Source organism: Adiantum capillus-veneris, chromosome 11 (assembly GCF_014529385.1).
Source record: "Adiantum capillus-veneris isolate H3 chromosome 11, ASM1452938v2, whole genome shotgun sequence".
In the NCBI taxonomy this organism is placed as follows: domain Eukaryota; kingdom Viridiplantae; phylum Streptophyta; class Polypodiopsida; order Polypodiales; family Pteridaceae; genus Adiantum; species Adiantum capillus-veneris.
This window is the reverse complement of record NC_140941.1, coordinates 145,338,518-145,365,206: the sequence shown is the minus strand read 5'-3', so window position 1 is coordinate 145,365,206 and position 26,689 is coordinate 145,338,518. Positions and strand designations below refer to the sequence as shown.

Below are 26,689 nucleotides of genomic sequence, written 5' to 3'. Positions count from 1 at the left end.
AGGTAAATCAGGCCCTCACTCATGCTATCCGGCATCACTCCTGTGTGCAGAATGTACTGAAAGGCACTACAAAGATCTGGGCCAAGCAAGTCCCAGTACTCCAAGAAGAAACTGGGAGTCAGCCCATCCTCACCTGGACAATTACCACGAGGAAGGGCCCTAAGAGCCGTGTGCAGCTCCTCAAGCTGAAGAGGTATCTCCAGCCTCTGGCGCATCTCCTCAGTCACAAGACAAGGCATCTGCGCCCAAACCTGCTCCCTGCATGCATCCTGTCTCTCTGACTGGGGCTCAGCCGTCAGTAGCTCACGGTAAAAGTCAGTAGCAACTGCACGCATATCCTCAGGCTCACAAGCAACTGACCCATCGGGTCTCCTCAGCTGAGTGACCTTGGCATGCGAGTGCCGAGGTCCTACTGTCTCAAAAAAGGCACGTGTCACTCTGTCACCTACCTGAGTCCACTGAGATGCGTGTCGGTGAAAGGCAAACTCATGGCGCCTCTCCTCTGTGCGAACAAGGTCCTGTCGAGCCTGCTGTAAGTGCTCCTCTAACCATGGACTGTCTGGATGCTGCTCCTGCATCCTCTGTAGTGAAGCAATGCCTCGTCTGAGACGCTGCTCCTCCTCTCTCGTTGCGGCCCGTGGAGCCAAAGACTCCTGGAGAAAAAAGTGGCTAAGCTGAGCTAGGCTTAAGGCCACTCTGTCTGCCGATAGAGCCTGGCTGTCCATGCCCTCTGTCCAAAGAGCCTCTACCCTCTCTCTGAGTGCTGTGTCCAACAAGACCCGCTCTGGGATGCGAAGCATCGTGCTCCCACTCCTCTGCCTGTCTGCCACTTTGAGGATCACTGGTGCATGGTCCAAGAAGGATGTCCCTGCCAGGATGCCCACTGATCCCCCCAAGTCACTGAAGTGGTCACTAGTGTAGAAGCGATCTATTCGCGATAGATTCACTCCTCCCACTCTGCAGTCTAATCTAGAGAAGGCAAGACTCTCTAGAGGCCTCACAAAGCCAGAATGCTACCATGTATCCGAGACCCTCAAGGTCATACACAACCTCTCTCAAGCTGCTAACTCGACTCCATGCACAGTAGCATGGCTGCCTCCGATCCTGTCAGAAGGGTCCTCCAACATGTTGAAGTCCCCTCCTACACACCAATGGTCAACCTGTGGCAAAGACTCAACAATCTGTGACCAAAACTCTGCACGAGTACTCGCCACATTGGGCGCATAGATGTTCAGGAAGCCCACAAGGCCACCCTGAACCTGCAAAGTAATCCACTGAGCTCTGCCTGGCACAATAATCCCTCTGCCCACAATGGCCTGCTGCAATGAGTCCGCAATAGTCATACATACCCCACCCTGGATGCCTCCAGGTCCAAAAGCAGCTGACCAAAAGGAATCATAACGTCCACGCAAAATCTGACCACAGCGCCAGATGCGGCTCTCAGACAAATGGTCCTCCTGGAGCATAAGGAGATCAATCTCTCCTCCCACAAGGCAACGCTGAAGCTCCTGCCGCAATCGGCCCTGCTGTCGCTGAAACTGGGGCCCACCTAATCCCTGCACGTTCCATGAGACGATCCTCATGGGGAGCGAGAGAGAATAGATGCTGCAGCAGCAGCAAGACGGGCTATCTTCGAGGCAGGCTTGGATGGGGAGTAATCCGCATCCGAGCATCCTCTAGATAGGCGAGCCTGTAGTGAGTGCCTGGCCCAAGCCCAAGCAGAGCGAGCCGAGCGTAAAGCAACCTCCTCTGTCCAGGAGTCCTCATGTATGTATACATAGCAAGGCAAACACTGTGTATCAGCAAAAAAGTACACCACAATGTGCCTACATCCTGCTGAGTCTGGGGGTGTCACCGCAAACTTGGCCAGTGGCCACAAAGTCTGCAGCAAATCTGTAACTCCAAGTTCTCCCATGTGGTGAGAGAACTCGAGAACCTGTGTATGCAACCATCCCACCACTGAGTCGAGGGACCACTCTGTCTCGGTCCTACCGCAGAGAGGAAAGGAGAAACCAACTGCTGAGTCCAAGGCCTCTGTGCCCCTAGCGGCGAGGAACAGAGCGTGGACCCTGAAGCAGGCTGCCTCGTGGTCTGCTGTGGAATCGCCGAGAAAGCGAGTGAATCCGTAATCGAAGAAGTCCCAGCGGCGTCGGAGGTCAATGCTCGTCAGACCACGAGGGATAGCTACAAGGGAAGATGTCTGAATCTGCAAAGGGGGCCGCAAGAAGGGCTGACCCTCTCTCGCTAGGCGACTCGTGGCAAAAGCGCTGCCAAGAGATCTCCTAGCCGCCGGCGAGGGACCAGTCTCTTGAGTCGACTGTGGTACTGAAGCAGGAGGAGGGGGAGAAGGAGCTAGGGGGGGGCGGAGGAGAGGAGAAGCGGGGCGGGACGACAGAGACAGGGGGGCGAGGTGGGGAGGAGTGGGCGGGAGCAAAGGGCGGGGGAGGGGATGAGGAGGAAGAGGGGAAATCTGAAGGTGGAGGGGCTGGCGAGGGTGAAACGGAAGAGAAGGCTGGCGTAGGAGGCTCCTCCTACTGAAGAGGACCAAAGCGGTTCCCCGTGGGAACCCACTGCTGCTGAGTAGGCACCTGAGGACCACTCTGAGTGCCTGGCTGTCGCTGTGGCCCCTGGCGTCGACGGCCACGGGCCTGCTGCCACCCCTCCTCCGCTGGAGCCCCAGGCTCAGAGGGTGGCTCAGAATCTGTGCGCTGTGTCGCTGGCTGAGGCTGCGGCCCAGCCTTGGCAGGCTGGGGCTGAGGCTGAGGTGCAGGTCGTGGTCTCCTCCGTGGACAGTCCTTCGCTAGGTGGCCCATCTGTCTGCAAATGAAGCACTGGTTCGGGAGACCCGAGTATTCCACACTCTGCCTAAACCAACCCCCACTCACCCGAGGCAAAAGGATGACCTTCAGGAGCGTGTGGGTATCTCTGACCAAAACTCGAACTGAAGGGATGCCGGCCGCCTTGGCAGCTACTGATGCTGCCGTACGAGGTGTCTCCAAAACAGTCCCGATGGCGGAGCCAATCCTGGAGAGCAGTGGAAGGTACTCCCTCCGTAAACCCGGAAAGTAGACTGAGATGGGGATGTCTGCCTCCTCTACGAGCACATCCGATGTCGGGTCAAAACCGTGTCGCCACTGTCGAAAGTGGGCGCGTGATGCTCGGATAGCCAGTGGACTCATAGCTATGACCTTGGAGGCCATCTCGGAAGTCTCAAACTCGATCTGGTAGTACCCCCGTCCGAGGATCTGGACATCCAAAATCTTGCCCACTTCTGCGAGAAGGCGGGCCTGGAGAAGGTCACGCACCTCTCCTCTGCTGGGTCGGGTGCCGAGAATCTTGCAAATGACCAAGGTCGCCTGCAGACGCTCTACCTCATCGGCTAGGCTCGCTTGCTCTGTCGGTGAGAGAGCAAGTCGAATGGTGGGCTCGGCGGTGTCGGGCGAGGGGGCTTCGGAGGAGTCCCTCTGAGGTGGAGCATGAGCCTCCATTAGTGTCTGCTGCTCTGAAGGAGAAGGGCGGACGAGAAGGCCAACGCTTGAGAGCTCGGTAAGGAGAAACCAACTGAGAATCCACTGCCAGGCAATTCAAACGAGGCCTTCGGAGGAGGGGGGGGGGGGCGTGGGGATAAGGGGGGATAAGGGGCTGGAGCGGCGAGGCAGCGGGCAGCGAACAACAGGGGGGGTTAGCGGGCGGGGCTGCACTCTGGCTGGGCTGCGCGCAGGCTGGGTGTAAGCTCAGCAGCGCGCGCAGGGGCAGCGCGCAACAGGGGCAGCGCGAGGGCAAGGGCGAAGGGGGGGCTATGGCGCGGGGGAGCAGGAGCAGGCGGGGGGGGGGGGGAGGGGAACGCGCAGGAGCAGCAGCGAGCATTTACATCACACAAGACTTTCTCAGAGCATGAAGCGTGTAAACTCCTTCAGGTGCTTGGACATCCTCTAAACAGGAACTTGATGATGCCATGGTCTTGCATTATACACAGGTTTTTGCTGCTCCGCCTCAAGAATCGTTAGCAATGCATCAAGCTCGACGGTTGCTGCTCTCTTATGTTCGCCCGATCATTTCTTATTAGGATGCACTTTCCCTTGAGGAACCTTTCAGTGATTCTGAATTGCACACTGCGTTGCTTTCATTGGGCCGTTGACGTTCTCCCGGCTGGGATGGGCTTACTGTGGAGTTTTTTATCTCTTTTTAGAAGAGGACACACACACACACACACAGAAATGAAATGTAATATTAACGTCTTCAAAAGGCCAAAATGACCTGAGACCAAAAGGTTACATGTGGTGAATCTAATACCATGTCTGGGTACTAAAAGTACAAAGAACTGAAAAGAAAATAGTGGGTAGGGGTGGGGTGAAAGCTGAGACAAAGGGAATACAAAGGGTGAGCTGATACAATGGAGCTCTCTGATAGTCGAGGCATCATATACATATACATCAGTATCCAAAAGGCTATAGAGATTCAATGTCCTCCAAGGTAGGCACTCTGTCGGGACGGCTCCTAGCCGACAACATTGGTGTTGTAAGAAATCTGTAATCTTCCGCTATCGCTGGATCTCTCTCATTGTGCCCCTCTGTGTTTGCGAATCTCTAGTAAGTATAATCCGAGGCATCTCTGATCCTGGTATCTCATGACTCTAGAAAGTGGCCCAAAACCCTCTCTGAATATACAGTGAAAGCGGCCTCGTATCTCATAGTATACTGGGCAGTGATATATGTAATGTAGCTCTGTCTCTGGCTCTATGTGGCACACCTTACAAATCCTAGACTCAGCAGATACTCCTCTAAATCTGCCTGTCTCGATCTCTAGCTGATGTGAGGATGTGCGTATCTAACCAATAACACATCGTATCCCGTGGGATAGATGAGTATCCAGGTATCTTGGTTTGATCACAAAACCATCCTTCGTGAGTTGGAGAAGATGCTTGCTATAGAAAGTCATCTTCGTACCTAGCTCATGTGTAGGTTGTATCCATGTCCTCTTCGTATCTACTATCCAACTGAATCAAGTCCTGTCTGATGAGCTTGGTAATCTCTGCCCTGGTGAGGGAGATGGAGGGTGCATCCAGAGAGTACTGAAATGGGGGTAGCCGATCCATACTAAAGCCATGTAACTGAAACCAAGATGCCATCTCTGCATACCAACATGATCTATCTCCCTGCAATGCTAGCTGTCGTGAAGACTCTAGTGCTAATCAAGCATATCTGTCTCTAGGGAGAGCCCAAGTGCTATGCATAAATGAAATTGATCGAGTGAGTGCCTCGACTACCAATGGAGGAGCAGCGAGCTTCGCCCTAACAATGTCGTGTGGTACTGAGGCCTTGGCCCTAATCATCCGAGAAATCATAGACACCAAGGGCTTCTCCATACATCTCCATCCATCAGTACTGCCAGCTCTACTATGATGATCAACTGAGGGGCCCCATATCTCCACTCCGTATATCATGGCCGAAGTGACCAAAGTGTCAAAGAGCCAAAGCTTTGTCTGAGGTTCTTGGAACTGAACCTGGGAACATATCCTCTCAAGTCTTCCCAATGTTGCATAGGCTCTGGTCAATCGCGTATCTGCTGCACGCCTCAAGGAAAATACTGGACCATCGAAAACCGCCCCAAGATAAGTGTATGTATCTGCATACTCCATTGTCTCTCGACCATATGTAAAAGTGGGGGCGTACCTCCTTACCCAGTGCGCCGTGGTGTTAAACACCATTACCTTGGTCTTACCAAGGTTCACAGACAATCAACTGTCCCGTGCAAATACATGCAATGCATCCAAATGACGTTGCATCCCCTTTGGAGAATCTAAAATCAGCACAAATATCATCCGCATATAATAGCAACGGAATCCATGTCCCTGCAAGCTGAGCATCTCTATCACCATCTGTCTGTACATAATCTGAAAACTCATCTACATATATCCCAAAGAGAGTCAAAGATAGGGGACAACCTTGCTTCACCCCAATGGTGGAGTGAACCATGTCAGACATGCCCTGAGTAGTGTGTACCTGTCCTACCACTGTCCTGTATAAAGCTAAGATCCCCCAGATTAGCTTTGTGGGCACCCCCATGTCTTGCAATCTACGTATGAGTCTAGCTCGTGGCATTGTATCAAAGGCTTTGCGGAAATCCACAAAGCTACAATATATCCTCCTGCCATGGTGTCTATCCTCCTCACAATAATGGCTCCAAGTGTCAAAATCTGGTCAAGAGTGGAAAAACCTCTCTTGAACCCTACCTGTCTTGTTGTCCGTACGCCCTCTTTCTCTGCCCATCCACTCAACTCATGCTCAAGAATTGATGCATATAGCCTAGCCAGAGTGTGACCAACCATGATGGTTCGGTAATTCCCGGGAAGCATAGGATCTCCCGACTTGAAGATAGGCACAATAGTGGACATACTCCAGGTCTCAGGGAAACCCTCATACATGGCTCTATTAAACATCATAGCAAGAGGCTCTGCAAGCATATCTTTGGCATGGATAAAGTGCTCTGCTACCAGACTATCATGATCCTGTGCTCTTCCTGTCTTCATCTTGTCAATGGCTTTCCTTACCCTCTCAGCAGTAAAGAAAGTACATGTTTTTGGGCATGCCTCTGGAGGGTCAGGCAAAGGTGGCTGCCCCGATGCTGTATAGAGAGATGTAGCATATTTCCCCCATGTCTCTGTGGAAGTGATGTCTGGCCATTGAAAAGCCTCCATGCCACACTAGAGTCCTGACTCATAAACAACTGATACAGATCACGCTCTAATTGAGATAGGTCAGCCCTCTTCTTTCGTCGCACTAGGCGGCGAAAGATAATCCGTGACTGTCTATGTGTAGTAGTACCCATGAGCACCTCTCTCTGTAATCTGATCCTCTCCTCTCTACACTCCTCATCATACCAACTGTTTTGAGGCATGCTCCTAGATCGTCTGCGTGTAGGCTGGCTATGGGAATATGCCTCTGATGCTGCATCATGGAGCGTCTCTGTCGGAATTTGGGTGAGCTCATCTAGTGGTCGTCCTGGCTCCTGAGTGCATAGCTGCCTGTATATCTCATTAGTGTACACGGGGTCCGTCTCCCTCGTGAAGGTATACCGAGTATGTGTGGAGGCCTCTCCCAATGGAGCTGTGTTGAAGTGGAACGATAAGAGTGAAAGACAAAATAGCATGATTGATTGCTACCCCAACCGGCCTAGTTCCCACCATGAAATCCTGAAAGGAAGGAATGAGTCTGGGCGGAGCCATAACATAATCCACTGTACTAGCGCCATGCCAACGTGGAAAGCATGTAAAACCACCTGCTGCAGGGAATCTCTGTAGGCCATTTAAAATGGCCAATCCATGTGTAGTCCTCATATCAATCAAGTATCTGCCATACTTAGTGTGCTCCTCATCCTGTGATAATCTAGACAGAACCATTTCTGTAATATCAGGCTCCTGCATCAACTCCTATGAGGTATACTGTCTGGTGATGGGCAGTCCTAGCATTGAAATCCCCCAAGATAATAATGTTGCCATCTCTGGAAAACTCCCATATATCATCATCCAATATAGAGAAGGGGGACTGTCCTCTAGGTGATGCATATACTGACGTGCTAGGAGGGAATTAGCAAATAGGGATGTAGAGATATCTGCCTATCTCTGCCTTTAGTCTCACCCACATGAGAGAGAGAGAGAGAGAGAGAGAGAGAGAGAGAGAGAGAGAGAGAGAGAGAAATGAAATGTTATATCAACGTCTTCTATAGACCATATTGACCTATGAGACTCGAGAGTCATGGTGAATCTGATACAAGGTCTGGATAAAAAGAAAGAAAGAAACTAACTAAACAGAAACACTACTAGAGCTATAAAAGGTGGGTATCAAGAGCCTAAGAGGTACATATGTAGAAAGTAGGTGTGTATCTCTGAGAACCATATACAAAATGGTGGATATGTGTATCAAAACCCGGAGATGGCTCGCATTGGTCGTTGCATGATCGTGTCGATGTCGTTCATGAGAGAGAGAGAGAGAGAGAGAGAGAGAGAGATGAAATGAAATGATATATTAGCGTCTTCAAAAGGCCAAAATGACCTATGAGACAAAGCTGTTACAACATAGTGTATCTGTTACCATGTCCGGAATAAAAAAGAACTGAAACAAAAATACAACTACTACAAGTTGGGACTGTATGGATGTGCCAGCTAATACAAAAGGTGCCTAGTACAATGTGTAGTACAATGAGAGAGGGGGAGGGGGGATATGGTAGAGATCCACCCTCATCTTCACTCTGGACATCGAGAAAGTATGGCTCGAATACTCTGTTGTAGTCTCCATTCGATACTGTGTGGCTCCTCTCCTCAATCGCGGTCGTCTAGATCACCCTAGCCGCAATCCTCGGTCTATGAGAATGCCAGTAGTGGTAGTATGAGTGTGGGCAGAGCTTTGCAATGGTGGCTGCTCCTCTGGTGTCCAATATCTAGTGTAAAGAAATCTGTAATCTGTCTATGGGACTGTCGCTCTCCAACTCTCCTCAGTAAAATGTCTCTATGCCTGTGTAACTCAAGTAGATACACGCCAAGACATCTTTGATCCTCATAACTCATGACCCTAGATAGAGGCCCAAAACCCTCTCTGAATAGACAATGAAAACGGCCTTGTATCTTATAGTACAATAATGTGCAATGACATATGTAATGTAACTCCGTCTCTGGCTCTAGATGACATAAGCGGCATATCATGCTATTCACTGATATCCCTCTGAATCTGCCAGTCTCAATCTCGAGCTGATGTGAGGATGTGCGTATCTGGCCAATGGCACAACGCAAACCATGAGAAAGATGTGTGTCCATATAGCTAGGTCGAATCACAACCATCCCGTGTGAGGTGGAGAAGATGCTCTTTATAGAAAGCCATCTTCGTGCCCAACTCCTGTATCGGCTAGTAATCTCCTCCCGTGTCAGAGACATCAAGGGTGCTTGTAGAGAGTACTGAAAAGGAGGCATCCTGTCCATGGTGAAGCCATGTGTGTGAAACCATGATGTCATCTGTGCATACCAGCATGATGTATCCCCTTGTAGAGCTACCTGTCTGGAGGACTCTAGGACCAACCTAGCATATCTATCTCTGGTAGTATCCCATAGGCTATGTACAAAGGAGACTAATCTGGTAAGCGCCTGGTAGCTAACTCCGCTCGAATGATATCATGCGGTACGGAGGCTCTAATCAGCCGAGAGATCATAGATACCAAGGGCCTTTCCATACATCTCCAACCATCTTGGCCTACAAAAGGTCCCCAAACCTGCACCTCATATAGCATAGTAGAGGCAACCAAAGTATCAAAGAGCCATAACTTTGTCCTAGGTTCCTGGAACTGAACCTGCGAACACATCCTCTCCAATCCTCCCAAAGCCGCATAAGCTCTAGTCAGTCTAGTCTCTGCTGCTCTTCTCAAAGAAAATCTCGGCCCAGTAAAACTACCCCCAGGTAAGTGTATGCATCTGTATACTCCACAATCTCCTGAATATATGTGAAAGTAGGTGCTGATCTCCTGATCCATTGCGGTGTGGTGCTAAACACCATAACTTTGGTTTTACCAAGGTTTACACACAATCCACTATCCTCTGCAAAACTGTGTAGTGCATCCAAATGTCGCTGCATATCCTCTGATGAATCAGATATCAACACAATATCATCATCATATAACAACAATGGGATCCACGTCCCTGCCAGCTGGGCACCTTTGTCACCGTCTATGTCAATGTAATGAGACACCTCATCAACATACATACCACATAGAGTAGGAGACAATGGGCAGCCTTGTTTCACCCCAATAGTAGAGTGAACTAAATTAGATACCCCTTCTTGAGTGCGTACATGTCCCATCACTGATCTATACAAAGCCAAAATCCCCCAAATCAACACTATGGGCACCCCCATCTCTTGTAGTCTGCGCATCAATCGAGCTCTCGGTACCATGTCAAATGCTTTGCGGAAATCCACAAAGCTACAATAAATCCGTCTCCCATGTGATCTGCCCTCCTCAATGATGGCTCTGAGTGTCAGAATATGATCAAGAGTGGAGAAACCCCTCCTGAAACCGGCCTGACCCTTTGCTCGTACATCCTTACCCTTCGCCCAATTAAAGTGCTGCTCAAGAATGGATGCATACAACCATGCCAATGTGTGTCCAACCATAATAGTGCGGTAGTTCCTAGGTTCTGTAGGATCACGTGCCTTGCAAATATGCACAATAGTAGACAACCTCCAAGTCTCAGGTAACCCCTCACACATGGCACGATTGAACAACAATGCAAGAACCTCCATCAACATATCCCTAGCATGTATAAAGTGCTCCGCTACTAGACCGTCATGATCATACACCCTCCCGGTCCTCATCCTGTCAATGGCTCTCTGTACCATCCCAGTGGTAAACAAGGTGCTCGTAGTTGTGCATGGCTCTGTAGGTTTTGGAAGGGGTTCCTATCCAGGAACCATATATAACAATGTTGCATATTGGCTCCACACATTATATACGGTTCCTATCCAGGAACCGTATATAACAATGTTGCATATTGGCTCCACACATTAGGTGAAGGTAATTACTGGAGGAGGGGAGTGCTCATGAAAGAGTCGCCATGCCTCTCCTGAGTCCCTACTCAAGAAAATCTGATATAAGTCTTGCTCCATCTGAGCTAGGTAAGCTCGCTTCTTCCGTCACACAAGGCGCCGGGAAGCAATCCGAGACTGTCTGTAAGTGATGACTCCCAAAAGAAAATCCCTTTGAAGCTGGGCTCTCATCTCTCTGCACTCCTCATCATACCAACTATTCTGGGGCATGCTCCCAAAATGTTGTCTCTTGCCGCTGAGTGTGTGGGTATGCCACCGATGCAGCACCATGCAGTGTCTCAATCAGTAGAGTGGTGCACTCCTCCACTGAGAAGCCTGTACCAGCTGTGCCTTCCCATAGACGGTCCCAGATCTCCTCTGTAAAACCGGAATCTGTCTCTGGTGTAAATGTATAACGAGTGTTTGACGTGCCTCCTGATGTCTGGGCTGTACTATACTGAAATGAAACGGACAGTATCAAGAAAGCATGATCCACTGCTACGCCCACTGGCCTAGCTCCCACTCTGAAATCTTGAATGCAAGGGACAAAGCTCGGTTGTGTCATAACATAGTCCACTGTATTGGCCCCAGGTCTGTGTGCAAAGCATGTGAAACCGGCTGCCTCAGGAAATCGTTGTATGCCATTAGGTATGGCTAACCTATGTGTAGTCATCATCTCCATGAGGTATCTCCCATACTTCGTCTGCTCTCTGTCATGTGAGCGTAGACATCAAGCCCCAACTCACCCACATCCAACTCTCTAAGCATCTCATTTGAAGTGTCGTAGAAGATTGTCTGAGAGTTTCCCGTTTGGGCATTGAAGTCCCCTAGGAGAATGATATCACCATCCCTAGAAAACTCCCATATGTCATCGTCTAGTATAGAGAAAGGCGATTTCCCTCTGGATGGAGTATACTGACGTACTGGGAGGAAAGTAACATATGGCAATGTATAGAAATTAACCCGTGTCAGCTCTCAGTCTCACCCACATGTATCTAGCACGCTCATCTCTTCGTACAATATGTAGTAGTGGCTATAGCTCCTCTCTAAATAGCACTGCTATTCCTCCTGAACCTTTGCTTCCAAGCTCAGATCTCGTAGTTGTCCTACGGGCTGGCTCCCATCTATATCCCACCACATGTGGCATCACCTGTCCAGGGGCCTGGTGAGTCTCTGAGAAGAATACAATGTCCCTGTCTCTGAAACTGTCCTGAAATGCACCAATGTCCAATCTCATGGACCCATTACAATTCCAAGTAGCAATCTTCAGTGTGGTCCCATAGGTCTCGCACCATCATGCAACGCGCCGCTCTATCACCACCCGACCATCTCTTTTGAAGGCTATCTTTTCCTTCTCCCTTGCTGCTCTAATCTCTAGCATTAGCTCTCCCATATGTGCGAGCTGTGAGAGAGTAAGGCCATTGCCGAGGAAAATACTTGTCTTCTTGAGAGTAGGCCTCTTCCTCAAGAATTCCTTCTTCTCTTCCAAGGAGGGGAAGCGTAGTATGGGAGCTCTCTCCTTTGAAGACTCTCCCTGGCTATCACTTTTCTTTCCTCCTCTCCATGCCTTTGTGTGCAAAGGCTTCTCCACCCCCATCATGGATGTGAGGCTTGTGACCTCTTTCTCCACATTGTTTATGTCCTTGAGGCCGGTCACTCTCACATGTAGAGCCCGCATCCGCCTTCTTTGTTCCTCTTGGAGGGTCATGTTGATAAGCAAGGAGCTTCCTTACCTTTCCCTTTCTTGGCAACCTCAATCCATTTTTCGGCCTCGTTCGCCTTCTTCTGTGTCTTTGTTATCATAACCACCCATGAAGACGTCTTCGCCACATTCAGTTTCTCTTCCTCTTTGATCATCCTTACTTGTTCCTTGTTTACCTTGATTTCCTATATCACAGAGGGCTGAAATTTACCTTCCTCTAGTCCATTGCTTGTTCTGTCAACAAGCTCCTGTTTGAGGGCTAAGACTTCTTCTTTGAGTGTCTGTGAGTCCGCCTTAAGTGTTTGTATCTCTGCGTTTACGTTCTCTTTCTCCTTCTCCCATTGTGCGCCTTCGTTGAAGACCATATGAAGGAGGTTGGCCTTCTCCTTCCACCATCCTTCCATATCTGTTTTCCATTCCTTCATTTCCCTTTCCATTTGCGTCATCCGCTTGTTCGTGAGCATGAAGGTGGCCTTTGCTCGCGGCTTGCAAGTAGGTGAAACATTCATGGCTTGCGTGTCCTATGAAGGTGGAGCAGGGAAGATGGTTTCCATGTTCTGTGAGGGTGAAGCAATACCCAGCAAGACCATGGACACGTAGGCCGAGGGCAGCCCACTGGTCCTTGCGAGGGTGGCTTCACCCTCAGCCCACAAGAGGGAGGTGGCCTGAGCAGGCCCCAGCTCACTGCGTGAGCCGCTCATAGGGGTTGTGCGGACTGAGGGTGAAGAAGGGAGCAGCGTGGGAAGAAAGAAAGAGAGCGCGCAGGGGCAGCAGCCTGTGATGGAGCAGGGGCAGCAGCCCGCAGGTAGAGAGAGAGAGAGGGAGCAGCCCACGCTGCAACCCACAGCCCACGTATGTCTGTGTGTGTGTGTGTGTGTGTGTGTGTGTGTGTGTGTGAGAGAGAAATGAAATGAAATGTTATATTAACGTCTTCAAAAGGCCAAAATGACCTATGAGACCAATCAGTTACAAAATAGTGAATCTAATATCATGTCTGGGTACAAAAGAACTAGAAAAGAACTAGAAGTGGAACAAAATACTACTACTACTACTACAATCTAAAACTACGTGGGTGTAGCAGCTGATACAATAGGTACCCGGTAAACTGGATGTAACAGTGTGTGAAACAAAGATGGAAGAAATGGTGAGGATCCATCCTCATCTGCACTCTGGATGTCGAGAGAGTATGGCTCGAATCTTCTGTTGTAGTCTCCGTCGATGCTGTGTAGCTCCTCTCCTCAGTCGCGGTCGTCTGTATCTCTGTAGCTCCAATGCTCGGTCGATGAGAGTGCCAGTAGTGGTCGAATGAGTGTGGGACGAGCTCTGCAGTGGTGGCTGCTCCTCTGGCTGTCCCATATCTAGTGAAAAGAAATCTGTAATGTGTCTCTGGGACTGCCTCTCTCTAGCTCTCCCCAGTAAAGTGTCTCTATACCTGTGTAACTCAAGTAGATATAGTCCAAGACATCTCTGATCCTCATAACTCATGACCCTAGATAGAGGACCAAAACCCTCTCTGAATAAGCAGTGGAAACGCCCCCGTATCTCATAGAACACTGTGCAATGACATATGTAGTGCAACTCTGTCTCTGGCTCTCTCTGGCATAATCGGCATATCCTGCTGTCTGCTGGTATCCCTCTGAATCTACCAGTCTCAATCTCGAGCTGATGTGAGGATGTGCGTATCTGACCAATGGCACAACGCAAACCATGAGACATATGTGTGTCCATGTAGCTGGGTCGAATCACAAACCCATCTCCTGTGAGGTGGAGAAGATGCTCTCTATAGAAAGCCATCTTCGTGCTCAACTCCTGAGGCGGCTCTATCCATGTCCTCCTGGTGTCGAGCTGGATCAGGTCCTGACGGGAAGAAAGAAAGAGAGCGCGCAGGGGCAGCAGCCTGTGATGGAGCAGGGGCAGCAGCCCGCAGGTAGAGAGAGAGAGAGAGAGAGAGAGAGAGAGAGAGGATGCAAATATAGAGGAGGCCTTTTGGTATAGGGAAAGGAATCATTGCTAAACCCTCTTCGGAAGTTGGCTGTCTTTCAGGTTGATCTTCTTGTCAATACGAAGGTAAATCTCCATGAATACTTTTCTATCTGATGCATTCTCTTTCCTAAAAGATCAGAGCTAATTTTTTGAAGTTTGCTTTGTTTTTGAATGCAATTATATGACTTCAAAGCTAGGGTAGATGGAAAAACTTACGTTAAAACCTCTTGTCTTGGAATGAAAGCAATGGTTTGAAGAGTATATTTTGCTACTCCAGATACTTGTTTCCCATAAGGAATCACAGATGCCTACCAATACGGAATCAGTTTGCATACAACACCAGAGAAACAAATGTCTCAAACTGCTAAAATTATAGCTAACAATGCAAATATTCATGGAAAGCCTGATTGTTTGGTGGGTTCTCATCATCACCAAATGACAGCTGATTTCTTTCTTTTGCAAGCATGTTTGATATGGGTAAGGTTATCACCAAGCAGCTTCAAGCAAGTAGTCTTGCTGAGTGGGGCCTTGCCCTGTGAAATTGATTTTCAGTGTATTATAGCCTGCTATAGTGTCACTTGCATGGGACAGGCACTTACAATTGGTCTTGGATTCGCACTAGGTGGACTCTTGCCTGGGCATGTGACGTGGCAGTAGTCGTAGCCAGTTCATCCCTGCCACAGCTTGGATATAAGTGCAGCTCGATTGTCAGAGATTTTTGAGTTACAAATGCTTAGTTTGATGTGGTTGTGGTATGTTTCCATGAGTCTAGAGTCTCCGGTCATGTGTTCAATCTAGCACCACAGTAGTGGTCTAGTGGACACATGGCCAGTTCATCCCCGCCATAGCTTGGAGATAAGTGCAGCTGGATTGTCAAAGATTTTTGAGTTCCAAATGCTCAGTTTGATGTGGTTGTGATATGATTCCATGAGTCTAGAGTTTCAGGTCATGTGGTCAGTTTAGCACCACACATCTGCACTTACCTTGCACACTTGGAGCCTTGACACCCCCATTATACCTACGTGTCTTGGGCTTGGAGCTGAGTGCTGCCAGCTAGAATCTGTACTGGTTCATGAGTTAGTCGAGTTCATTGAGTTTGGAAAGTATTGTTGTGTCTTTGAGTCTGCTTGGTTCCGTTGCTCTATTGTATTGTGTTTCCATTCTGTTGGAGTGAGGCTTCTGGCACATTGCACTGAGGAGCATCCACAGTAAAGAGCACACCATACTTTCCCTACTACACATCCTCTCAATTTCTGGCACGCCCGTAGGGACTCAATTGAATTCTCACTCCGTTGAGCATACATGGTCGAGGAGCTAACTGGTTAGTGTCTCTCCTGGTCTAGTACACCCTCACCTTCGTCAGCTGGTCTAGCTGGTCTTCGCCCTTCATCTAGCTGGTCTAACTGGTTTGGCCTAGTCTCTCGCCCTGGCCTGGTTTGCTCATCTAACTGGTTTGGCCTAGTCTCTCGCCCTGGTTTGGTCTGTTGGTCTAACTAGTTTAGCCTAGTCTCTCGCCTTGGTCTGGTCTGCTGGTCTAGCTGGTCGAGTACTGTTGGCCTTCGTTCTCCCTAGTCTCGCCTAGTCAAGTACAATTGGCCTTCATCCCTCCTAGTCTCGCATAGTAGACTAGTCCACCCTGCCACGTGCAGCTGTCCTGGTCTAGTCTAGTCTAGTCAAGTCGAATCGAGTCTAGCCTGGTCAGGTCTAGTCTAGTCTAGTCTAGTCAAGTCTAGCCTGGTCAGGTCTAGTCTAGTGGGTCTAGAGTGGGACCTCAAATGAAGTCTCACTCTGTTGAGTGTACATGGTCGAGGAGCTAGCTGGTTTAAAGCCTACTTGGTCTAGTTTGCTGCCTCGACCAGCTTGGTCTAGTCTCCTTTCGCCTTCATCCAGCTTGGTCTAGTCCACCTTCGCCCTCATCCAGCTTGTTCTTTCAACTGCTAGCTGGTCTAGTCTCTCGCCATTGTCTAGCTGGATTTTTCTAGCCGAGTCTAGCTTGATAACACCCCCCCCCCCCCCCCCCCCCCCGGCGCCCCCGGCCCCCTCCTCCCATTACACTTTCCACCAACTCTGCTACAATTGGCTTTTGAGCAGCTTGCAATGGAGGACCTGACAAGCATTCTGGCTAAGGTGAACATAAAGTTTCTGACTGGCAAAGGACTCTCCACAAAGGATGCAGACAATTACACTAGGAGTTTTGTATCCCTTTGCAGACGTTGGGGCCTAAACAGAGAAGATGCCTATCTAGTGCTCTTTCCGTCCACCTTGGATGGCTGAGCAGACAATTGGTATAGCCAGTTTGCAGAGAACCAACTTACAACTTGGGCAACACTAAGGCGACAATTCTGTGAAGCTTCCAGACGATGTGACTCTCAAGAGAAGGTTTTGGATGAGTTGGCAAACTTGGTGCTTCAACCAGATGAGACTTTTAGAGAACTCATGACAATAACGAAGTCTCTAGTCACCAAGCTTCCCCAACAAGAGGGAGAATTCATGGTCAAGAAGTGGGTGCAGAAGGCTCTCTCCAAGACGTCTCAATAGAAGCTACGGGAGGCTGTCCGAACTCCAGCAACTCTGGAGGAGTTTGTCGCGAGGCGTTATCAAAGCAAATGTCCTATGCCAGAAGGGCCTCCTCCTTGCCAACATTGCCCTGAGGCTAAGGATCACTACAGTAAGGATTGTCCAAAACAAGGTGCATCCACATCTTCGAGCCCAAGTAAGAGCCAACTTGAATTCACCTTTCCCAAGATCAGTCTAATAGCAATTAGCACCATCCCTCAGCCGCCACCTTCTACCCATGTGATTACCTCTCGAGACAAGTTGCAATGCGTAGAGGAGCCTATTGGCGTCCTCACTCGGGCATAGATGGCAGCCCTCTGCCTCAACCCTCTAGCAAGCCCAACTCTTCCCTCCCCAACAAATACGCCTCTTCCAGCAGTTGACAAGCCATTCCCTAGTGCTAAAGAGAATCTTCATCTCTGCTCTCGATTATTGATGGGGATTTCTTGGTAGCAGTAGCTGACCTATAATAAATCAAGGTTCCAGAGAAGGCACTAAACCTACAATAGAGAATATCTTTACAAATTTCTTTGCCCCAAAATTGCCATGCCTTTTGCTCCAGTTTCATATTTTCCACCTCAATAAATGCCTGCAGTTCTTCAAGGCTTCTTTCCTCTTCAATCGGAGTCTTGTCATCTGGCATCAAATAGCATACACGTTCAGAAGAACCGGCATTGTACTTCATGTGAAAGGTGATGGGTCTCCTTGTTTTTGTCCCTCCAACAAGATTGAACTGAAAACCCATTAGGGACTCAACAAGGGCACTTTTCTCATGTGTATGATACCCAACCACAGGAATAGCAGGCGCATCAAAAGGGCTTGTGGAAATTCTGTGCAAGGCTATGGAGGTCATTGTAAGCTTCATAAAACTTTTCATTTATAGAGGATGGATAGTAGAGGCGGGGGGGAGCCTGGTGTGGGCTTCGGAGGCATGTAATCGGGGAGGGCAGAGAGGTAGGCTGCGAGGTTGGCATGAACAAAAGAGGTAGAACTAGGTCGGACAAAACCTGCATTGTGAGTTGAATTGGGATGGCCATAAGCAGTGTCGGGGCAGAATTTGGGGCTAATGGCTTTTCGGCGGAGATAGGAGGTATGGAGTAGTAGTGTAATAGTTGCTTGTGAGGAAGACGGAGAGGAGGCCCTTTTGGCTACACAAAGCCATGGTAGTTTGCGGAGGGAATGTACTTTGGTGAAGCGTTGGCAGGTGATGCTGCTGCCGCTGCCCAAAATGTGTTGGTGGGTGATTTGGGACTGGTGGAGGAGGACGAGAGAGGAGAGTTCCCATTAGAGTGTGAGACGTTGTTATTGCATGGGGCCCCTCCCAGGTGTGACCATCAGAGTTCTCTGTGATATCCTACCTGATTATAGAAGCCCTCGTCTCACCGTGTTCATCTTGGGGAGGCAATTCTCAGGAGTGATAGTCGATGGTGGATCTGGCAAGCATCAACCTGATGCTTGAGTTCACTATGTTGACATCACGTCTAAAGCCTATTTGATCTGCCCCCTTCACAGTTACGTTGGCCGACCAGAGGATAGTCTACCCACCCTCTACCCATTGGGCATAGTGGACAAGGGTGCCTCTATTGGTAGAAGACTTCATCTTTAGCTTGGATTTTGTTGTGGTTCGTCCTCCCCAGGTTGAGGGCGGCTTCCCTTGGCTCATCGGTATATCAAGGTTGAGGCACACTAAAGCGCTTTATGATTGGGGAAGTGGATACATACTCCTGGCTCCCCACTAGCACCTATTCGCCTTGAAAGGGTGGGGGGTGGATCTTGTGGTGCATCATAGTTCTTTGTCAGTGGAGTTCAACCCCGAACTGGAAAAGCCTACCCCACCTGACCGGCCAAAGGAAGATTTGCTTGAGTGGTTGGAAGCTACAAAGTCTATGCCTTGCTATGTGGTTTCTATCCAGTCCTTGCCTAAGGATACAACATCTCCCAATGTCCTTCCAGTAGCTGGCCCCAAAGCAAGTGTCGAGGTCATAGAAGTTGATGACTCAAAAGTTCCTCCTGTGGAAGCCTATGGGCTTGGTGAGCCTATAAAGAACCACAGAAGAAGCAAGAAATCTCCTATTTTAGTTGCCCCAGATTAATCTCTCACTTTTCATGTGCATATTGATGCTAATCAGCCTACTGTGGATGCTATTCTAACTTAGCCCAACAAAAAATTCAACCTTGATCGCCCCATTCACTATGCAAGTTTCTCCCTAAAGCAGAGCGCAACTACAACACAACAGAGAGAGGTGGTTTGGCTATCGTTTATGCACTGCAAAAATTCCTTTAATATTTTTTTGGTGTACACTTCACAATTATTAATATCATCATGCTCTGCGTTATCTACTGAATAAGCCACAAGTTGCAGGCAAGGTTTGGCGGTGGCTAGTTCTAGTTTAGGAATTTGATTTCGAGGAAGTTCTTCGCCTTGGGAAGCATCATGTCATGGCCAACCACGTCTCCTGGGTACAAACATGTGAAGTAGCTATAGGTGTTGAGAATGACTTCCTCGATAGCGGTCTCTTCAAAGTGGACACAACCCCGGAATGGTATGGCGATGTATTGCATTTGCTGTCCATTGGCTTTTACCCCAAGAATCTCCCCCTTGCAGAAAAGAAGATTACTACTGGAGTCTAGACCATTTACTCTGATTAAAGGTCACTTGTAGACCAAATGGTCTGTTGCGCAGATTTGTCTCCCCTCATGAAATAGAGCATATTTTAGAAGATGCCCGCAGTGACCCCAGAGGTGGCATTACTTCAGTCACATCACACCACAAAAAATTCTACAGAGTGGTTTATGGTGGCTATATGTGTTTCGGGATGCGATTGCTTATGTGAAGGTTTCTGATGTCTGTTAGCGTTGTGCACCTAAACCTAGTAGGCAGTCCAGCCGTCCTTTACAGGTTTCGATGGCATGGCTGTCCTTTGAACAATGGGGTTTAGACTTTGATCAGTCCGATTTCTCCCCCAGCTAAATGAAACAATTGCAAGTATCTTCTAGTCGCTACAGATTATGCCACCAAGTGGGCGGAGGTACTATATACCACTGACTGCGCCGATAACATCGGCAAAGATCTTGTATGAGAATATATTTTGCAGGTTTGGGTGCCCTTGAGATCACTAGTGATCGAGGCAGTCACTTTGTCAACAAACTGATATCGACACTGCTGATCACCTACAAGATCTTTCATTGCAAGTCTTGCTCATACTACCCCATAGCAAATGGGCAAGTGGAGAGCACTAACAAGATTCTCATTGTGCTCCTTTGGAAAGCATGCCATTTGCATCCAACTTCATGGGCTCAAGCAATCCCTTGCACCCTCTTGGCATATCGCACTTCCTTTAAAGCAACGACTAATCTTCAGCTAGCCTTCGGCCTAGAAGCAATTTCTCTTTCAGGTAGGTAGTCTTCATGTGGATTGTGATGTGGAGTCTGCCTATATCTCTCGTCTCTCCATGCTTGAAGAGAGAAAAGTGTGAACTTCAAGTGTTGTCTAAGCAGAAGAGCTACATCGCAAAGCTTGGCATGATCGTCATCTTCGCAAGCCTAAAGTCATGCAGGGCTCCTTGGTGTTGCTCTATCACGCTCGCTACGAAAGAAAAGCCGAAAAGCTCGTCCTTGCCTGGCAAGGACCATGCAAAGTGCACGAGATTTTACCCCAAGGAGCGATACAATTAACAGTAAATGAATCTAGAGTCAAGTGCGATCATCCTGCAACTTGATAAATGTCTCCTAGCTCATGAACTCTTCAGATTGGACCTTCAACATGTAGCTCTATCGCAGTCTTCCCTCTTAGAAACATTCTCTAGCCAACTCGTGGTAACTCGGTATTCCTTAGCATGATGGTCACTATGAGTTCTTGTTATTGTATTCAATATCACTCTTCACCTCTCTCTATAGCTCATTGTGTTAAATCTTCTCTTGCCAAGTTATATTATGTTGTTTCTCCAAATTATGCACACTTCTTTGTTTTATGAATGTTTGACGCATCTTACAAATGTCTCGCCGTTAATCAACTCCTCATGAACATCTTGTGTACTCCTATTGTGATATGCACTACTCCTAGGTTCACCATTTGCACTCTCCTCTCTGTCCCTCTTTGGCAATATAAAATAACTTTTCTCACCTCCATGAATCACATTTTAATGAAGGCCTCTGCGGGTGTATGAGTTAAGGTGTATAAGTTCTTAGTAATGCTTTGACGAAAAATGTGCTTTTCTTGCTAGTTCCCATGCACAAATACACGTTCTCTGCTGCACAATTTCCTCCTCTTTCCCACTCAAATGCTTCAAAGAATTGACAGCCTTCCCTTGCCAACCCATTCTCACCCTCGCTCTTAACCCTTACACTTTAGTCTTTCGCCCTTGCCCAGTCCTCTTTAGCCTTCAGTCTCTCGCCTCAGCCTATCCCCCTCGCCATTGGCCCTTAGCACCTCTCTCATTCATCTCAACATGCTGGCTTGCCATTCGCCCTTCTCTCTCTCGCCTCTCGCCCAAGCTGTTTCCTCGCCATTCGCCCTTCGCCAAAATTTTAACCGTGGCGTTCGTCTAACAAAAAATAATTAACTTTTTTAATCTTCTTACGAAGTTGACATTCTAATGCTGGTCAATCGTCGCCCTTTTCTCAGCAGCCAATCCTCCCAGCCTCCTGTGCAGCTTGCAAAATTTCACCACCAGGAGCTCATCCCCCAGTCCCAATCGCCCTTTCACCCTTGCATACAGGTCCGTGGGTAGCCACAGTCTCTAAGTCTACTCACGTACAGAGATTTCAAACATATTCATTGTGTGGGTCAAGGTCAAAGGCCTGACAATATGTATTCTTTTTTGGAATGTACCTCTAAAAACAGCTTCCTTGGACAGGCTTGCAATCTTTGTGATTGAAATCGCTAATATTCAGTAATATTTTTTGTCATCAAAACCCACGATCGTCCCATCTCAGCAAGAATCGTCCCCTAATACTTGTTGGGGCAGCACTCTTCTTGTTGGGGCAGCAGTGCTATGCAGCTCTATTCATATATTGGGTGGTTCAAAGTATGCAAAAGACAGTGAGTGCTACCGCTTCTACTCAGGCACAGAAAGATGATAACAATGCTAAGAGGTACATCCAAGAAGCCACAAGGGAAAGACCACCCACGAAAACAGGTGAAAATACTTAGAGATTCAATTGAAGACTTATCGGCCCTTCCCTTCTCAAAGTCTCAGGTTTAGACTTTCTGAGGTCCAGGTTTCCTCGGTGGCTCCTCAGAGTGCTACAGGGTCCACTTCTTTGGCCACCTCTACATTCACCCTGTCCGTTGTCAATGTTTCAGTCGCTTAGTCGCAAATTCCAGCTTCCACCTGAGGGCTCCCCACTACTAGCATTTTGACTACTGCAGAGGCATCTACTTTAGGGCAAGGCAACCTTAGTCAACTGTTTGGGTCAGGATGACAGACTTCTGGAGGTAGATAGAAAATCCATTCAGAGTATTGCAAATGCAACACTTACTTTCTAGGCTATTCATGGCTTGCATCGTGCGGTATTGATTGCACAAACCCAAAATCTCATGCGAATTCTAACCGGATAATGCGGTATTGATTGCACAGACCCAAGATCTCATGCGAATTCTAAACAGATAGGTGCAAGATCTCAAAAAGTGGTAAGAACTTGCATATGCAGCTTAGAGAGGCCAATGATCTTGCATTTGTTCAAGAGCTTCCTTCAGTAGTCACTGAAGTGCATCCCGCATCCGCCCACGCGTATTCCATAGCTGTCTTGCAGTCATTTACATCACCGACTACTGTCGTCCCTCCAAGTACTATTAGTGTTGTTGTTGTGGCAATCCAAGAATCATTTGATAGATACTCACTTGGTTTCCCAGGGGCCAGGGTTTTTAGCCCGCAACTACAGAGTCTCCACATCCCGCTTCGGCTTCGTCTCAATTTGGGGGACCATCGGTAGCCTCCTTCTACGCACCCTCATCCCATTATGCTTCGCCTTATGGTGGTTTTTCTATGCTATCTTCCATTCGCTATACCTATCCCTCACATTACCTCTCCTCCATGTGCTGCTCATTGGGCTGGTGCGCCATATCCGATTTACCCTCATCCAGGGTATAGCCACTATCCTCCACCATATGCATGGCCTCTATCCTCGTACCTCCATTCTATCTGCCCCCGCCGTCATCCGAGCACCAGTAGAGAGCGGTCTCTTAGCCTCCTCATCCTCTCTAGTGTATATATCACTTCTGGTGCTTTTGCAGATTTCTACAGTAGCTATACCATCACTCTCTAGGATGGTGAGTGGTCTTGTGGTGGGAAACCTATAGCCTGCTACAATGTCACTTGCACAGGACATACAGTTACAATTGATCTTGGGCTCACACTAGGTGGACTCTTGTCTCAGCCTGTGACGTGGCAATGGTGGTCTAGTGGACACTGGCTATCCCCGCACAAGTTCAGAGATAAGTGCAGTTGGTCTGTCAGAGATATTTGAGTTAGCCATTAGTTGCCCTTTATGGTTGTACATATGCTTAGTTTGATGTGGTTGTGGTATGCTTCTATGAGTCTAGAGTCTCGGGTCATGTTCAGTCTAGCACCACACATTTTCACTCTCTCTACACAGTTGGAACCTCGACGCACCCATTGTACTGTTGAGTGTAACCACAAAACATCTTAGACGCGAAATGTTTCACCTCGAAACGTGGTGTTTCATGCCGAAACGTTTCACCCTCGGCTAAGGTCTCACTGAAATGTCTAATCAAAAGTCAATTTTGTGTGTGTATAGAGTTCTGTACGGACAAAATAGGTGTTCACAATGTACCTATGATCAATCTTAATAAAAATATTTGATATAATCAAATATGAATGTCCCTACAATTTAAGGCAACTCTTAGAGAGAGAGAGAGGAGAAGAAGAAGAAGACGACGACGACGAGAGATGAGAGATACAAGAAATACTCGTGTTTTATTCACCCTCTATATTGTTGGGGTAAGCCTTAGCTTACACTCGTGGTGAGAACACTCCCTAAAAGCCAAGCATGCTACACACTTGATGGCCACATGCCACTTGTGATAGCTCACACTACCCTTTCCATTTCCACTTGTGGTGCATATCCATTCAACCGATTACACACTCTCTACATTGAGCCTATATATGGTCAATACCCAAAGCTTGTAAACTCGCTCTCCAATTTCAATCAAGCAAGTTGTTTTCATTCTATATTGCATATTGAGTTGAGTCTCTAATCTACTCCTAATTATCATTTGGCTATGGTGCAACCATGAATGCCCCAGTTGCTCGCAATGGGTTACATTTGGAAGTCCCCAACGCATTGAGTGTGGAGTTGCTAGCGTGAAGGGCAGAAGAGCAGTTTGGCATTTGATGTCTAGGGGAGGGCTTCATGCAGGCGTTTTTACGTCATGTGTGTTTTCTGGCTTCTTCAAATGTCATAGGTTTGCTCTAGGTCTATATGTATGTGAACCCCTAACTATAGCTGTCTAACCGTAACCTAACCCTGATCTTGATCTGGTAATAGTGGATCTCCTATCTCCTCATCTGTAGTCTTGATTGTTGTCTCAGGAGGAAGACACTTCTGCTCCTGGAAATTGATTAGTGTATGTCTATGTAGAGTAGAGGTGGTGATGAAGAAGTCATGAGAAGCAAGGAAGAAAAGGAGTTACTTAAATCACAAGGATTAAGTATTTATGGATCAATCAATTTGTGGGCAAGGACCACCGGTTAAAACAGCAAGTGGTTACTGTTGAAACCCAAGAACAAACGGATTGGAATTTAGAAAACATGGGCTCTTTACTATAACATAAAAACGTTGTTATTGGCTTCTTGGCAAGCATACCAATTAGTTCGGTGATTGCAGCCTGCAAGCACAAAGGTGAGCAAGTGCATCACAACTCACAATATGGGCAACAAGATCTTTAAAAAGAATTGTAAAGGTAAAAGAGAGAGAGAGAGGTTGAGATGAAATATCATGACACGTGGAGCTAGAGTGCTGCATAGAGAGTTAGTGGCCCTTGAATGGTACAATCACCACCCAGGTAGGTATTATTTTATTCCATATGAGTGAAGTATTTAACTGTTGAGGATCCAGTTAAAAGCAGTGCATCCTTGATAAGGCACAGAGCACTACAGAGCTAAAGAGCAGCTCCCCCCCCCCCCCCCCCCCCCCCCCCCCCCCCCCCCCCTCCTTCCAAATACCCAATCTACAGCTTAAATGAAAAATAACCCATATCTCAAGGGCCCGCAGAAATTGTGCCAGATGGCTAGTCCAAATGTAAGATTTTACTTTATTGCTCACAGCTAAGAAATCAAAGTCTGCTGCCTAATCTTTTTGTACAGCCTGGCTAGCCTATACTAATATTCACCAAACATCATTTAAGATGAGTGTGCAAGATCTCAGTTCATGTCTTGTGATGAGGCTAATTCCAGAAAACCTTTTATAGTATACAAAGAAGAGTGTACAAAAAAGTTATGTTTATAATGGAGAGGTTTTCTGCAAAGAATGAAAGGTTTAGATGTTTGCCAGTGTAAGTGTCTACTTATAATATAATCTTTGCAAAAGAACTGAAGCAGCCTCATTTGAGGCAATTTTCCAGGCACATAAACTGCTGGAGGTGGGTGGCATCACTGGAGGGTTATCTCAGGCTGCTATACATTACTTCACAATTAATCAACAAGCTGGTGAGATGACATTTGAGAACGGAAATCCTCCAGGGTCTCAATCATCCAATATGCTGGCAGAATTGGTTTGTTTCTTTAGCTTACTCTGTGATCTTGATACGGTACAAATTATGTCCACGTGTCCTTTAAATTAGCTCTTCTGGATTTCAGTATTTCAGAATTCTGCTTTTCTACTTGTGCTGCTAATAATCAGTGTCAATCTTAATTTAAAAAGCCCCTTACACAAACTCATCAGCTCCTAGGACTGAACAGAGATTATTGGCAAGAAAGGATTGCAAATGACTGGTGTGATGGATGGATGATGAATAGGAACATATCTTTTACACATCAAGAGATGTTATTCATGGTTGAAAAAGGCTGGTGCAGGGGTTAAGCTAAATATAACCAATCGTATAGATTTATTGTCATCTGCAAGAAAAAGATCCTTCCATTAGTTAAACAACTTCCCTAAGGGATACAAACATACCCCTTGGATAAGTCAAGAAGGCACTGGGAAGCTCCCAAGCTCAAAGGCGTTAGCATACAATGGAAGTGAGAAAAGCCACAGAGAATGCGGGTACTTACAATGGAGTTGCCCACACTTTGTCGAGAAGAAGGGAGCACCCCTCATTGTACTAATGAAATATGATCACTGCACTTGGAGACTCTCCCCATGCACACAACAAGAACAAAGGGCTATACTACAGAATGGGAGGTAAGAGAAGCCACGAAAGCTCTCTTTACTTATTGCAGAGTGAGCACCCTCTTTTGAGAAGAAGTGAACAAGGGGCCATGTAGCCATGCCTGTCATTCTCACTGCGTGCTCTGAACTACGAGACCTTTGCAAGGATGATCAAAGAGGAGATAGACAAGATTACGGAAGTTGAGTGTTTCTATTAAATCTAGCATATTGAATGGGTTCCAGCAGTGCTCTATAGGCTTCCATATTGGCTCCATGCGATAATGACGAACTCAAGCCTCATGTCCCAGATGGTCTTTCTATGTGGCACCAGGTGCCCAGTGGGATCATGGCTCTATACAGATCAGTGGTGGGACATTTACGCATTCCAGAGGGGATATCTGATTTAGTTCACTCCACTAATGGAGTAAATTTTGAAACAAGGTTTTCCATTGTCTCCTACTCTATTTGGTATGTGTATAGATGAGGTTTCTGATTACATTGATAGAGAGGGTGACAGAGGTGCCCAGTCAGTAGGGACATGGATTCCATAGAA

At 47.7% G+C, this 26,689-nt stretch overlaps 1 protein-coding gene across 1 annotated transcript in view; it reads left to right on the top strand.

Moving 5' to 3' along the window:
* LOC147448161 (uncharacterized) overlaps positions 1-26,689 on the top strand; it is a 250,323-nt gene that overhangs the window by 131,014 nt on the left and 92,620 nt on the right. Inside the window, exons 13-14 of the mRNA XM_086524021.1 lie at positions 14,263-14,334; positions 25,391-25,540. Of these exons, the coding sequence (XP_086380147.1) occupies positions 14,263-14,334; positions 25,391-25,540 (222 nt within the window). The remainder of the gene's footprint in view (positions 1-14,262; positions 14,335-25,390; positions 25,541-26,689) is intronic.